This window comes from Microtus ochrogaster, linkage group LG9, assembly GCF_000317375.1.
Source record: "Microtus ochrogaster isolate Prairie Vole_2 linkage group LG9, MicOch1.0, whole genome shotgun sequence".
NCBI lineage: Eukaryota > Metazoa > Chordata > Mammalia > Rodentia > Cricetidae > Microtus > Microtus ochrogaster.
Genome location: NC_022034.1, coordinates 4,523,401 through 4,539,883, shown reverse-complemented (window position 1 = coordinate 4,539,883; position 16,483 = coordinate 4,523,401). Strand labels below are relative to the sequence as shown.

At 52.3% G+C, this 16,483-nt stretch overlaps 1 protein-coding gene across 1 annotated transcript in view; it reads left to right on the top strand.

Annotated features, from left to right (window-relative positions):
* Window positions 1-278, top strand: part of Kif25 (kinesin family member 25) — a 13,834-nt gene extending 13,556 nt beyond the window's left edge. Inside the window, exon 9 of the mRNA XM_026787493.1 lies at window positions 88-278. Coding sequence (XP_026643294.1) covers window positions 88-278 — 191 coding nt within the window. The remainder of the gene's footprint in view (window positions 1-87) is intronic.
* The last annotated feature ends 16,205 nt before the right edge of the window (window positions 279-16,483 follow it).

Here is a 16,483-nt window from a genome sequence, read left to right as displayed (position 1 = left end):
GGCAGACTTTCTCCATTCAAATAGCCATCTAGCATTTAGAAATGTCATTTTCATACTTTACACCTGACATCTAAAATTCTTTTTAAGGCGGTGATGCAAAGTTACTGATGATTCTGTGTGTATCCCCCGGGCAGAAGTACATGGCAGAGACTCTTCGGGGCCTAAAATTTGGGGCTCGAGCACGGCAGGTTGAGCGAAGAGCACCCAGAAGGAGACCTCGCAGCTCCCAGATGCAGAGGTCAGGGATGGGCCTGGCAGGGTCAGCTGCTCTTCCTTGAGATGTGCTTCATGTCATTGCTGTAGGATGTGTGTACTTCAGAAATAAACAGTGTTCTCTTGGCCTCAAGGAGGCTGTTTGCTCTGTGGGCCTGAGGTGAACCTTGCCCCAGATCCCTGGACCCTAGAGCGATAGGGGATAAAGTGGCTGGAGAGGAGACTTCTCCTGGATCAGGAGCATGGCTGAGCCCACACCTGGAAAAGGAGCTGGACTGTAAAGCAGGCTGGGTCTGTCACCTTGGGATGCATAGCGAGGTCCAGCATCTGCACATTAAGGTTCCCGAGCTATACACGAGCTCTGCCTGCTTCCATCTCTGTGCCCCAGCCAATCTAAAGCCCCATTCCCACCCTCCCAGCTCTGGGATGGAGGTGGAAACCCAGAGGGTCAACACAGGCTATGTGAGCCTTGCAAGAATTAGCCTAGTGCCAGGGTCACATTGACCAAAGACATGTGTGTTCATAGTTCTAATCCTCCTTAGCGCGCTGGGGTCCCAGGCTGGACATAAGTGACAAGAGGCCCTTATTCAAGGGAAACCGTGGCAAGCCCCCAGGCTCTTCCCTGTAGAGCTGGAGTAGCCATTAGGGCTCTTGGAGCTTAGACAGACAGAGGACAGTGCGTTCCACTTGCCTTGGAGTCCAGGTGAGTCCAGTTCCAATACGGATGCAGGATGAGGTTGGCCTCATTGTCACATGCCTGGAAGAGGACCCTTGCTGTTATCTGTAGCTGAAGAGGGTATGTCACTAGGAAACAGTTTTAGCATCAGAACTCCATTTCTCGGTTCTTAGCTGGTCTGAGATGTGCCTCAGCTTTACCAGGCTGGCACAGAAACTCAGACACACAACACACAGGACTATGGGGATGCTGGACCTGGCTGGTTACAGAGGAACAGCCAGATGAGGGTTTCATCTTTCACCTGTCCCCCACTGCTCAGGTTGATCTCTACAGAATGGGAGCCAGTAGAGATGAGCCCCAGATGAGGGGAAACAGGGGCTGATGAGGCCACCAGAACACCCAGGAAATCCCTGGAGGGTCCCCCATCAGGGCATATAGGAGGGGCTTGCTTGAGATGGGTTCCCCCAGGCAAGGGTTCCAGCAGAAGAGCATGCTCTGTCTCAGGGCCTGCAGGGGAATTGCCAAAGGCAAGCAGGCCTGGGGGTTCTGCTTAGGAGCCCAAGCACCTTCATGAAGGGAGCCAGGATATGGCTGCTACCACCAGAGGCTGACCCCTGCATCTACTGATGCTGGCTTGGCCAATAATTGGGATGCAGGGGGAGGGGTGAGAGAAGGGTAAGGTTGCAGGCAGGGTAGCTCCTTGCTCCTCCATTGTCTCTAGGCCAAGATGGGCCCTGACCATGGCTAAGAGGAAGTCCCCAGGACTAGGATCTGTGGAAAGATCAATGTGTTGATTTAGGACAGTATGCCATGCCTTTTTCAGCACTGAAGGTCAGACACTGCAACCACAGGTGGGGTAAGACAAAGATTGGTCTCTATAGACCCAGCAGCAAGTGTGACCCAAGACTAGGTGACAGTAACCTAAATGACCAGCAACTGGCCCTGCGGACTCTTAAACCCCAGTGTGGCCAGACAGGGCATCAACTCAACATACCAAGCCTGTCAGGGACTCAGCGTACACTGGGAGAAGGTGCCGTCAACAGGCCCTGGACACTCTGCAACCTTGACTTCTGGTTTCTGTCCCAAGGCCTGAACCATTGGCCTGCCCTACCCCTGTTCCAGCCTGTGACTGAGCAAGGGGACCAGTGGGGTTCAGCTTTGCCCATCTTAGCCAGCGATTCTTGGCATAGATGCCAAGAGCAGCTCGGGGCAGACACCTGAAGCCAGGGCCAACAACATCTGAGGGACTACAAGGCGGGCGAGCAGGTGAGACGTGGAGAACCACTAGCCTCCGCCCCATTCCCGGCAGCCAGAAGCCTCCATCTGCTGACCAGAGCTCTGAGCAGACATCAGGGTGCAGGGGACTTGTTCACATGTCCCCAGAAGCCAGCTTTAGTGATACTTCATTTGTATTTCAATAAATAAAGCTTGTCTGAAGATTAGAAAGTAAAACAGCTGTCCTGGTCAGCCTTACAGACCAGGCAGTGGTGGCACACACCTTTAATCCCAGTAGCCACACTAGTTTGCGATAGAAACAGGGCAGTAGTGGTGCACACCTTTAATCCCAACCCTAGAGAGGATTATAAAACAGGAGGAGACATATGTCAGTCTCAGCCTCATTCTGGAATCCCTGGAGGTGTGATCGCCATTTTGGACTGAGGTAGAGGTAAGAGCCAGTGGCTGGCTGTTTTGCTTTTCTGACCTTCAGGTTAGACCCCAATTTCTGTCTCTGGGCTTTTATTAAACGTGCTTCAGTCAGCTGCTCTCCATGGCACCGAAGTCCCAAGATTCAAGTTCCATCAAGTTCCATCTTCAACCCGATTTTGAGGCCTGAAACCTTCATAGATGGTCCCAGGGCCGTGCTCTCTTAGGAAAAAGGAATCAATGTGATAAATTCTGCAGTGTTTCTAGAGACAAATGAGGGAAAGATTCAAAGCTGCCAGGCCCAACCTCTAGAAAGTGGGCAAACAAACACAGGTTCAGGCGCCAGCGCCTTTGTCCTGCAGGATCAGGATCCTCTCACGTGTGCTGAGCAGGGCTGCTGCTGAACTACTCCCAATGCCTTGCGATGGCCAGCAGTGGTCCCCCTTCATGTTGCCTGCTGGGCCCTAGGCTCTCACCCCCTCGTGTGACTGAATAGCCAGCTTCCTCCTGGTGTGGAGGATGCAGCTTGTTTCTGGGATATTTCATAAGTGCCTTTCCTCCTCGTTTCCAGCTTGTTACTGGGGACACAGAAGACCTTTAAGATCCCCAAACTGGAGCTGTATGATGTGGAGGCTGGTTCTGTTGTGTCTAGACCCTGCGTGACCCCAAGACCATGTGCTCTGGCTTGGGGTGTGGGGAGTCAGAACAGATGTCTTCCCTCTGCTATCCATTCCAGAATGGAGTGAACCAAGGGCTGCCAAGTTCCTGGAAGCCTGCTGCCCTACACTGAGCCATAACACGCCCAGCTGGTGGCTGTCTGTCACAACACGCCCAGCTGGTGGCTGTCTGTCACAGCTCCGGGAAGAAGCCCGTCTGCATGGTCCCCTTGTACTGCTCATCGCCAAAAGGGTGATGATATCAAGGAGAAAGAGATAAGATCCTAGCCACACATGTTGTCCCCTGAATATTTCCAAAACTGCGACCCCATCAGCGTACCGTGGGAGCCCCAGCTTAGTCTTCTTTGGTGCTGAGATGGTTGCCCTGCCTGTTCCACATCACTGGTTTTTGAGCAACTAACTCTCTGAGACCCCAGGGTCAGAGACATTACAAAGTGAAGGTGCTCCCATCAGAAGGGGGATGTGGAAGAGTGCTCTGGCCTCCGCCTGCTGAGGAGGGGAGCCAGAGCTGCTGTGTAGGTCTGCTCTGCGGCCCATATCACACAAGCAGCCACCATTGTCTGTATGCCCCACCCGGAGGTCCTCCTCACGCTGGACACCACGGCCTACAGCAGGCTCTTGAGCTCCAGTCCCCGTGAGCACTGTAGAAACACCTCTGTTGGGTGTAGCTGGCCAGGCCTGCTCCTGGGAGGGTCTCTCGAATCTGGATGCTTAGCTCTGCCGTGAGCCTGGCCCTGCTGTAGGACTAGCTCCTATGGCAAGCCACTCTGCATTAGGGAACTAGTCAAAGGGTTCCAGCCCCTGCCCAGGGGCCAGAGGGACTGTGGGTGGTAGCTTTCTTTCTCCAGTCTCACAGATGACTATAGGAAGGAGCCTGGGGACTTTGCCTCAGCTCCTTTTTATGCCCCCGCCTTTCCTCACTTGCCCCATTGAACCCTCTTGGGTAGCTGCACAGAGAGAGCCTGGCCTTTAATCGTCCTCTCCATGTCCCAAGGGTCACGAACGCGGTCTGCAGCTCTGTGCAGTCTGGTGGTCAGAGACACTTGGCTTAGTTCCCCGGGCCTGTCCACAGGCCCAGAGGAAGGACAGAAATAGGAATCCTTGTGGGTCCCAAGTGACTTCTCAGGGTCAACCAATGGTCTTGTCTTCTTGTCTGTGAAGACACGGGGCACAGGTCCTGACTTCCATGAAGCCCTAGCTGCTGCTGCACACACACTGAGGGTGAGCTGAACTGGCCTCTGCTGCTCCTGGGAGTACTGAAAACCACAGTCCGGGGCCAAGGGGACTCACAGGGGACAACTGAGCACGGGGCCTTCTCCCTGAGGACCGGAAGACCCAGCTGGCCTCTTACTGTGCTATCCATAAACATAATGAAAAGCAGCTGTAACAGGCCGCGCTCTGCTGGGAGGGGCACATCCAGGACCAGAGGAGGACAAACCCCGACAGTGCTGCCTGCTCTTAACCTTGCTACTCAGCACATACCCAGCTCTGTCTGGAACACCTTGCTTCCACAGGTGGTAAAGAAGATACCCAGGCCCTTCCAAGTCCCAACTCACATTTGACTTCTGCCAAGAGCCAGCTCTGTGAGCAACAGTATAAAAATGAACGGCGGGCTGTTTTATTCCTTGGGGTCACATAGGAACCCCAGGGCCAGGTGATCTACTTGGGGCCAGAGTGACCTCACGTGAGCTTGAGGGATAGGCACACCAGAGAGGAGAGTTTCTACCTCTGGCTGACACTCTCCAGGGGCATATGTGGTAAGGGGATGCTAAGGCAGGGCAGTTGGATACAATCCTGACTCCCTGGGTTAGCTTCATGTCATGGAAATCACTGTCTGCATTCCTGTTCCTGAACGTGGTGTGTGTGTGTGTGTGTGTGTCTGTGTGTGTGTCTGTGTCTGTGGGGGGGCGGCATGTCCTGAAATCAGCCCTGCCCCACGCCTAGCACCACAGCTGTCACAGACCTCCGCTGACACTGGGGTTTCTTGTTCTCAAAGATTCTCTAATGGAAGACCGTATGCCTCTCAGTCAGGGTTAGTTAATCCCACTTTGTACCAATAGTACTCGTATACTGGTCTTCCGGAGAGCCTGAATCAGCTTTGGCTGCCCAGTCCTGTCCACAATTCCCAATCTGTTCTTATCACACCATCCAGGGAATGGAACCCTCAGTTCAATCAGCCCCCCGTTTGGGCCACACCTCAGCCACCGTCCTGGCTGGTTGGCGCAACCACACTCTCTGCCTGGGCTCAGGATGCACAGGGAAGAGAGGCCTAGATGAAGAAGTACTGCCCTACCGAACCAGCCAGACTCTTGCTCCACTCTGGCAAATGTGGGGGTTAGAAGGGGGCCCAGTGTTGGGCACAGCTACCAAGAACTTGTGACTAGCAGTGAAACACAAGTCCCCCACAAATAAAGTAACATCAGGTTCTCCTTTGGACCGGGGCAGGAAGATCCCTGAGGGGTCTGTGGGTCGATAACCCACCACACTCCAGGGTCTTCCCAGAGCCCACATATTACGCCTGCTCACCAGCTTCTGCACCTCTCTGGCTGTGGTGAGGAGGTGGAGGAGACCCCCAGACAACCCTGCCCCACTGTCCTGGTGACAGTGTCATGGCCAGGTGGAGGAAGCCTGAGGAGGGAGTAAGGGGGCTTTTACAGGAAAAGAATTCACTGCATCCAATGGTGTTTTGTTTGCATGGGTCTCTGGGTGGGACTGAGCCACACACTGCACGAGAAGCCCCTGTGTTTGGTGCGGCAGAGCCACACACTGCACGAGAGGCCTCTGTGTTTGGTGTAGCACTTAGAAGCAAGCTATGGAACAAGGGACTACAGAGTCCTGATGGAAAAGCCCGGCCAGCCTAGGCTGACTGTGCAGTCTTAGGGCGCCCTCTAATGCCCATGTCCCGCTATGACACCTCTCACAGATTAGAGCCCAGCTGCTTCAGGGCTAATGTTCACCTCAGAGCTTAAGTTGTCCCGGTGAGAGACAGGAAGAGCAGAGCCCACCCCTACCTCTAGGCTAAGGTCAGAGCTGGCTCCACCCCTCCTACAGGTGAGCAGGCAAAGAATAGGTGATCCATATGCAGGCAGAAAGGGTTGAGGGCCAGGGACTGCCTTGCCAGACCTGGACAAAATGGTGCTGGATGCCAGCAAGTCACCTTCAAGACTGACTGGCACAAACAGGGCTGCTGGGTAGCTCTTGCCTGCACAACAGACTTCTGCAGGGGTGGGTCTTCACCAGGCCAGTTCCGGGAGAGGTAGTTTAGGAACTTCTTGCCAGCCCCAGGTGTGACTGGTGAGTACATAGAAGGTGTTGGCAAGGCTGGTGCAGACTCGAGTGGTCCAGGCTGTGGAGGTCCTGGTCACCCTGCCAGCCTACAGAGAGAGAGCAATGTTGGTTGTTCTCATCCTGACGACTGGTTCCTTTTGTGTTCTAGGACGCCTGCTCATGTAGTCCCTGAGACTGAAGCAGAGAGTTACTGCCAAACCCACTGTTCCCAAGAACCGGTCTGTGCCTCCAGGGCTGCCCAGAGGACCCAATTTGGAAATCTAGGTGGGCAGGGAGCAGAAGCCATGAGTAGACCTTACCTGGAGCGTGGCCTCAGTTCTCTGGACCCCTGTCCTGATCAGCATGACTCATACTCCTGAGAAGGGCTCTGGGAAGCTGCTGGAAAGATGTAGAGGAAGAGGAGGAGGATGAGGAGGAGAAAAATGAGCAGGGCCCATCCTCACTGCTGTGCCCTATCCTGCCCTGGGCTCTTTCCTGCCATAACTCGGAAGTAGGAACCAAATCCCCCTCCTCACAGGACTGTCTGAGATGAGGCCGTCTGCTTGTCTGAACTGCCAGCAAGAAAGCCACACACACAAGAGCACAGAGTCTCAGATGAGCCCATGGTGTCCGGGCTCCATCTGACATGTGACATCCTGTCTTCTACAGAGTAGCTCCAGTCAGCGTTAGGAGAGGCAGAGGTTGCTGTTCGTGGGAGCCAAGAAGCACCCTGAAGAGCTGGGGATGGCATCTTCTCAGTGCCCATTTCTTTTGGGGCCTAGGGAACAGACAGTGGCTCATACTCAAGTAACTTCAGACAAGGCCAGTTGCCCTTTGCCTAGACAAGACTCCGAGAATGTGACTGCAGACAGTGTTAGTGGCAGATCTGCCTGACGCTGATTGGCTTTGTATGAGATACTGTGCAGCCCTGGATGGCCACTTTAGCCTGCAGCCAGGGAACCAGATTAGCAATGTCTACAGCTCACCTCCACTGTTGGTGCAGGCATCATGGTTGCTGAAGCTGCTCCAGGAACTCCTGGATGGCTTCATCCCACAGAGACTCTCAGTCCCCGTGGGCTCATCCACGGACATCTCACACGCCCCACGCTGGGCGCTGGGATCGGTGCCTGCTGTGTGGGAGAGGAAGGGATGTCGACTGCCATCCACGTTGTCCTCATTGCCCAGGTACTTCCTGCTGCGTGGGTCCAGGTCTCACTCCAGTGGGTCTCTGATGTAGGACTCCAGGTAGCACTTCTTCTCTGTGCAGAAGACAGCGTAAGGCTGGTGGTAGAGGATGAAATGCCTCCTGCATTCCTGGACCAGCGCTGGTCAGAATCCCACATCCTGCTGATGGCTGTGGAGCAAAGCACTGCCCCCCGGGGGGGAGTGACCCCTGCACAAAGCCCATAGTGACAGTCAGACAAGCATGAACGAAACTGGTCACCAGCAGCCTCTTGTGATGGTTCTAGAGGCTGTGACACCCTGCCCGTGGCGGCAGACCCATCCTGAGCAGTCCTGGTGCCCCATGACCCAGGACAGGACTAGCGGAGAGCAGATCGCAGCTGCTGGTTCGAAGGATGCACCCAGCATCCTCAAGGACCTGCCTCCTAACACAGGCACAGAGGTCTACTCACTCATGTCTCACAAATATGTTCAGGTACACACACACACACACACACACACACACACACACACACACACACACACACACACACACACACACACACACACACACACACACACACACACACACACACACCTGCTTCAGTGTGAAGCAAGTCAGGGCAGCACCAAGGCTGGCCTCCCTTCAGGTTGTATCTCTGGCTCTTTGTAGGGCTAGGAATGTAAGAAATAAGATACTACAGAATCATATACAGAGTGAAGTGACCGACAGATCATCACTGCTTTCCATCCAAACACCCAGGGAGCTGATGGCCACCAGCAACGACAGGTGCAGTACAAGGTGTGTCCTGACCGCCAAGCCCAGAACAGCTGGCCAGCCTCAGGAGGGGGGGGAGTTTCAAGGGTTGATTCGCTATACCTTAGACCCTAGAGAGGGTGCGTGGCCATCAACTAGGTAACCGGACCAAGCTGGATATCACACCCACTTTCTGCCTCCTCCAGCCTTTGGAGCCACTGCAGCACAGGCCGCAAGCTGAGGTGCAGCTGGTGTGTGGCCCGAAGCAGTCGCAGTAGGTAGCGGGAGCGCCAGGCGTAGCCTGTGTAGAACAGCAGCTTCTGTGTTGCCGGCAGCCCTTCAGCTTCGGCAAAAAGCAAGGACAGAAGCCGCACAGCACGTCTCTAAAGAACCACGTTCTCTCGTCGTCGTCGCTGAGTGGTGACCAGAGCTATGCACATCTCAGAGGCTGAACACCACTGTGGCTGTGCCTCCAGACATGATGGTGAGGACCAGCAGGGCTGGGTGATACCCGGCGGTGTGGATCCCTATCCCGTTCTGAGAATGAAGTTGCAGGTTCTCTGTTCTCGGGGCCCCTGACTGTTGTGGATCCTCTCCCGATTCAGACACCCACCAGAAATGTCACCTTCGAAATATGTGACCAGGGGAAGTGGAAGAGCAGCTGTGGCGCTTGGGCGTGGTCCACCTCCTGAAAGACAGAAGGAATGTGGAGGAACGTGGAAACCAGAGTGCAGGCTGGGGACCCGGACAGCGGCAGGTGGAGGAGAAAAAAGACAGGGAGGAGCCCTCACCCGAGAGGGTGCAATCCTTGCAGAGTGAGTCCCAGGAGGATGGTAGGGTGATCATCCTTCTTTTCCTAAAAGGACACAGGTCAGAGGTTAAAGCTCTAGCCCTGGGGCAGGTGGAAGGAGGTCTATTTAGGCTCTTCTTGCCGCTCTACATAAGCCCAAGCCACCATGCAGCCCTCGTTGGGTACAGGCATGGTATGCTCCATAGATGTTTGAATCTTGTGAACCTCGTAGACAAACGTTCCACCCCTAGTGTCCCTTGTGGGAGGCTATCCTATCCCCAGAGAACAGACGCCATGCTAGGTTCAGGCAGTGAATGAGGGGCGGTCGGAGTGGCCAGGCAAACCAGCCACTGTTAGACCAGACCAGATAGCAGAGGCTGAGCAAGTTGGGTTTAACAGAAGTCAGACACCAGAGAAAGCCAGCATGCCAATTCCAGGACAGCTACCTGACGTGGGATTCCCCTCTGCATGCTGTGATTACCATTAATGAATAAAGAAACAGGTGTGCCCTCCCCGGCATTGGACTTCACTCTGGCAATGCAGAGGGCAGATTCTCAGCATTCTCTGCATCCAGTTATGAGTGTAAACATTCCCTGCATTGAGCCTAAACTGCTGTGTTCCCCAAACAGAAGGAATAACACACAGCGAGCCAGTTGCTCCTACGCTGGCTCCTCAATGCTGATGGCCAGAGGGTGGTTCTGCAGGAGCTTGCAGATAGATGGACCTGTCTGAGTGACCCCATGTTTGCCACCTGCAAGTCACGTGCTTTAAACTCTGTCAAACCTGAGTCTTCAGACGAGATCAGCTAAGTCGAATGGTGTGGCCATAGACCATTCTTGCCAATACACATGCTGCCTAAACAGATATCCACCTGCCCACTGTGTCTGCAAAGGCAGCCTGCTATTTCCCCTGCTCCTGGGAATTTACATAGTCAACACATTTGGGGCCAACACTGGCTAGCTCCAGGGTTGGGGGGTGGGGGCAGCGGGGTTCCAGCCTAAAGACTGGTGCTGCTTGGGGACTTGATGTGGGCCCATGAGCTGGCAGAGGGTACTGGAGTCCCTAGGTCTCATGCACTCTTCCCTCAGCTGTAGACATGAGGGACTCAGCGTGGGTCCCAGGCTGAGACACAGTCATTTGTGAGCCCTAATGTTGCTTTTAGAAAAATCCTTTCTGTGTCACACACTCAGGTTCCTCCAGATGACTATGGAGGGACCAACTCAGGCAGGCAGCTGAGAGCTATCCTCTGGGGGCCAATTGTTGAGTGTTTGTCATGGGTGTGCTTAGCAGGTGTACTAATGGCATCAACTCTGCTGGGCAGACTTCTGCTTGTGAGGTGTGACGCTGTATGTATGTCCCTAAGCCTCCCTCTGTGGAGGTAGGATGTCTTTTGGGAAGAACAGTTTAGGATCACTGAAAGCAGCTTAGCCTGCCAGATGAGCCTGAAACCCTTGGCTGAGATGGAAGAGCCCAGTGGCAAGAGACCACACCATGGGGGAGTTACTGTCATGCTGGTCTTTACTCATTTCTCATCGTAAGAGTCATCCAGACTCCCTGTTCTCCCTCCTCAGCCTGGGGACGCACACCCCACACTCCCAGCATGCACTTGGCCTCTTATTACATCGCATTAACATGTAATGAGATCACGTACTCATCTTCCCCTTGTTCAGCGAGCAAAGCCTCACAGCTGGGAGGTGTTCTACAGTGCCAACCCCATCTCCCGAGGATGGTGTTCACTTTCTCGCTCATTGTGCCTGCTGGTTGTGCTCAGTGTCAACGCTATGGGAGCCCACCCCAGCAGTGGGCAGAAACACTCTTGAATAAAGGGACTCAGTCACAGGCCACTATGAACTGTGCCATTAGATTGCTTGTGCATTTTTACCTCTCAAAATAATCCCACCTGTGAGCTCTGCCCAAGGAAACCTGACAAAGTGAGTGTGGTCATGCACGCCTCACATCCCACCTCTTTGGAAGCACATCCAAGAAGACTGTAAGTTCAAAGATCAGCCTGAGCAACAGCGTGAGAGCTGCACCCCCACCTCAAACATGAAAGGGTAGGACACAGGGGTTCACTGCATGGATTCTTGTTTATTATCGTGTGTGTGTGTGTGTGTGTGTGTTTTCATGTGTGTGGAAGCCAGAGGACACACCTTAGTGAAGTCCGCTTTCTCCTTCCACCTTTATATGGGTTTGTGGGATCACAGTTTGCTAGGCATTGTGGTTTGAATGAGAAACGCCCCCATGGGCTCACGTCCCTACTTGGTGTTACTTTTGGGAAAGGTTACAGAGCTTTTAGGACACGGAGCTTTGCTGGAGGAAGTATGTCCATGGGCTGGCTTTGAGGGTTTATAGTATAGCCCCATTTCCTGCTTGCTCTCCCTGTTTCCTGGGTGTAGGAATATGGTCAGCTTAGGCCATAGCGTCCTGTTTTTGCCGCCATGCCTCTCCCATCATGATGGCCATCTTGAGGTTTGAAACCCTAAGCAAAAATCAACTTTAAGTTGTTTTTGGACATAGTAGTTTATCACTGTGCAGAAAGTAATGCAGGAGTTAGGCAGGTGATTATTTAGTTATTATCCCATGCATGTGTGTGCATCTGTGTGTGCATCTGTGTGTGCATGTGTGTGCACATGTGTGCATGACATGTATAATAACATGTGCACAGGCCAAAGGACATTCTTGTAGAGCGATTTTTCTACCATTATATGGGCCAAGGGATTGAACTCAGATTTCTGGTTTTATGTGGCATTTTTACCCACTGAGCCATCACACCAGCCCAAGTACATGAATCTGAAGCTTCACTTTGGGGCTTTTGTCCTGGCTCTGCCACTTTCTGCTTATGTGTCCTTTCTGCCTCAGTTTCTCTATCTGTAAAATGGCAGTGCTAATAGTATGTTTTTTACAGAGATGTCTAAAGGTCAATTAAGTCAGGCAGTGGTGGTGGCGCACACCTTTAATCCCAGCACTTGGGAGGCAGAGGCAGGCAGATCTCTGTGAGTTAGAGGCCAGCTTAGTCTACAGAGCGAGTTCCAGGGCAGCTAGGGCTGATACACAGAGAAACTCTGTCTCAAAAAACCAAAAAGAAAAAAATAATTGAAATATTTGTATAATACTTTGAAATTGCCTGGGAAGCAAGAGCTGCCCAAGACTTTGCTTTCTCATTTTTCCCCATCACAAATGGACAATTTTTCATGCCCAGTGTCTGTCTGTCTGTGTCCAGTGAGGCTCTGGCCACCAGCCTCTGTGACACAGCTTCTCTTGGCTTGTCTTACCTTCTCCTTCTTGTCCCTTTAAGCCACAGCACTCACGGGACAAGATGCTGTCTGAGGCGAGATGGTCTGTGTGGTCCTGGAGCATGCTAGTCCTCACCCGAAGGCAGGGTGCAGAAGAGCAAAGACAGCATGACTAAGAACCTTCCAGAAAGGCTTCGAGCCCCAGGTGTCACATTGCTCGGTTTGGTGTCAGTCCCAGGGTTTGGACTTTGTGTTTATTGACGAGCTTAGAGTAGAGCTGGCAGCTCTGTCTTTCCCTGCGCTCTCCCTCTTGAGAACTTGTAACTTGAGTTATCTGCCTGCAGTCTGCCCTGCTGTCCTGGGAGGAGCCAGGCTGGGAGCTGGCCCTAGTTCACAGCAGGGCATTCTCGCCCATCCACTCATGCCACAGTTCGCAGAGGGCGAACCCCCAGATAGAAGTTAAATGACGTTATTGGCACCATCAAATACCGGTACAAGCAGAGTCCAGGTTGGAAGAACTGAAGCTGAAATGTGGCCCAAGGAAGACAGAGTTGGGCTCTCAGTGTGTTCAATGAGGAGGGCACCAAGGTGGCTTACAGTGAGCTGTGGTCAGTGTTTGAGATTCCACCAAACTCACAAACAAACTGGGGAGAGCTGGCCCCCTGGTGTCTGGAGCTGGAAGGTCATGGTTCCAATCCCTTGGAAACTATTAATAACACACACCTCGGTGATGAAAAGGCTCCAATGGGGCCAACTTTACCAGTATTGTACCCTAGAGATGGGCAGCTCTGAACAGTGCATGGTCTAGCCTTCCACCCACCCGACTGTACTGACTGCGTTAACTTTTCTGATTGCTTAAGGGTGAGTTTGGCCAAAGTCTTCGGAAGTTCCCAGCATGCATAGCAAAGCTCATAGAGATGGCAGTGTGGCTTGGAGAATAGCTCTGTCCAGCTCAGCTGTGAAGGACAACCTAGCCCAGACAGAGGTTCCATCCAAGAGAGGAAATCCAGTGGGTATCATTTCATGTGAGGCAGGGGACCTCCACTACATGGGTTCTCACACCAGTGACATCATGAGGACAACCCAGGACTCTGTTCCCAAGCACTGTGGCTTTCTGGCATGGCTAGGCTCATAACGACTTAGTGAAGAGATGCTCATTCTTCATAGTCTGGAAGCAGGAGCTTCAGGTCTAATGTTGGCAGACTGGTTCTGGGAGGCTGGGGGGAGCACCCATGCCTGATCCAGCTTCCCCAGCTCAATGGCGATCCCTGTTCACACAGAAAGTCCTTCTGAGTACAAATGGCTCCCATGTCCTCTCTCCTCAGTCACCCTGGACCATGACTGCTGCAGTGTGCCTCAGTTACGCTGTTGACCTGTCTCTAAATAAGACCACATTCTGAGGTGCTGGGTGAGGTACAACATTTGAATTTGGGACCCAGTTTGGACCATAATAGCGGTTTGTCAGTGGGTCTTGATAAGACGGGACTAAGTGGGAAATGACCAAAGATGTCTAATTTCAAAATTCTCCTTCCAACTGAGATTTTCTCTGAGCTCGGCTCTGTAGCACATCTGTGGGAATTTCTTCATGTCTTTCTGTGATGAAAGCTCACAGCCTTGTGTATCTTGTTTAAGAAAATGTATTCCAGCCAAGCGGTGGTGGCACACACCTTTAATCCCATCACTCGGGAGGCAGAGGCAGGTGAATCTCTGTGAGTTCGAGGCCAGCCTGGTCTATAAGAGCTGGTTCCAGGACTGGCTCCATAGCTACAGAGAAACCCTGTTTCAAAAAAAAATGTATTCTGTGCCATTGGTAGCCAAAGTCTGGAGCCTGACTGGGGACCGAGGGTCTTCTCTGGGGCACAGATTGAAAGAGGAGGGACAGCAAAAGGTTTTCACTTCAGGATGGCTTCGCCCCTTTTCCAGGGCTTGGCCAGTCTCCCATCCTATCACCCTCCATGCTTGCTGCTGACCTGCTGCTCCTGATCAAGATTTGCATTGCTACGGGGACCCTACATTCCTGGCCCAGGGTCAGGGCAGAGCCCAGCCTGGGAAGGGACCCGTGGGAGATGCTTGAAAACTTCAGGAGGTAGAAGGGAACCCGTCCCTCCAAACAAAGGTGAGAGAAAGCCTTGCCAACATGTGGGTTTCACTTCCTGGTTGAATTAGGCTGGCATGGAAGGATGTCTGATGTCACAGCCTTGGACTTTCTGCTCCCTCGCTGCGGGCACCCAGGAGTCTATAGTCAACAACTGTCTATATTACAATATCCCCTATACTCTACTTAAGCTTCCCCACGCGACTTCTCCCTATACTGTGCCACCATTTCTTTTTTTTTTTTTATACACCCTAACCCTAGCCCTAATCCTAACACTAAAATATACCTAATAATAAACCTAACACTAAACCTAAAACTAAACCTGCCCTAAAATTAAAGCTAAAAATAAACCAAACCCTAAACACTAACCCTAACCCTCACCGGAATCTTTACCCTGAAGTACCCGAAACCTACCCAGCCCTAACCCTAATCCTCACACAATGCCTAGCTCTAAAACTAACCCTAGATGTAACACTAATCCAAGCCGTAGCCCAAACACTAACACTAACCATTACCCTAGCTCTAGCTCTAAACGTAACACTAACCCTAACCCTAACCTAACGTTAAAGCTAACCCTAACGTTAGCAATAACTCTAATCTTAGATCTACCCTAACCATATGCCTAGCCCTAACCCTAAACCTAGCACTTGGTCTAAGCCTAACCCTAGCCATTACACTAATCCAAGCCCGAGAACTAACAATAACAATAACTCTAACCCTAACCGTAATATTAACCCTAACGCTAAACCTAACCCTACCCTAGCCCTAACCCTAATCCTAATCCTCACAGTAGGCCTAGCTCTACCCCTAAACCTAAATGTAACACTAATCCAAGCCGTGTGCCACCATTTCTTGGTGTATTCCTAGAGATGGATTCTTGGAGTAGTTGTCTGTGAACGTTAACACTAGTCTTCCCAAATGTGCCAACATGTGTTTCCCTGCCACCTGGGCACCCACTATTGATTTACATGTGTCCTGGTTGTTTTCTGTCAGCTTGGCAAACACTGAGAAGAGGGACCTCACTTGAGAAAACGCCCCATCAGGTTGGCCTGTGGGCAAGTCTGTAGGACACCTTCTTGATGAATGACTGATGTGGAGGGCCTGGCCCAGTGGGTCGGTGCCCGCCCTGGGCAGATGAACCTGGATGATGTAATCAGCCTGCACAGTATGGAAAGCAAGACGTTCTTCCTTGGGCTGTGCTTCAGTTCTTCCGATCAATCGGTCCTGCCTTGACCTGCCTTCACGATGGACTGCAAGCTGAAATGAACCTTCTCCTCTTTAAGCTGCTTTTGGTCATGGAATTTATCACAGGAACAGAAACATAGCTAGGACAACATGTATTAATGGACACATAGTTTTCACACATAAACATAGCTAGGATAACATGTATTAATGGACACATAGTTTTCACACATAAACGCTAACCCTATTACATATAATTTTATTTATGCAATAATAATAACTATTGGCTTATATTAGAGTCTAGCATTTCCCCCTTGGTGGCATTTTCCCCTTGGTGGCATTTCCCTTTCAACTGCAGTCCTTTCCGGGAAGAGCTTCTCACTGACAAGATCCCTCAGCACAGGCTGCCTTTGCCCTCTCCAACCTGTCAGGGGAATCAGTGGCTCCAAGGTCACAGCCTGAAGTGAGGCCTTCCCAGTGCATTGCTTCTGTCGGTGGGCGAGGGCTGGCTGAACTTCCTGTCAGGCACACTCTGGGTGCGGCCCATGTGGACTCTCAGACTTCTCCAGCACAGAGAGAAGAACTTGTTCACTCCTGGCACACTGGAGAGTCAGTATTCACCAGCCTGAGCCGTGGGTACAACAGGAACCTGTTCCTGAGCAGACTCTCTCCTCAGGATGCTGAAGTCTGCACGTCTACAAGAAAGACCTGGACAAGGGGTGTTCACTAATTGGTGGTGGCCTGGCCGCCTGGCCCCTGACGTGATAATCCTCTCCAGTGTCTCCAAC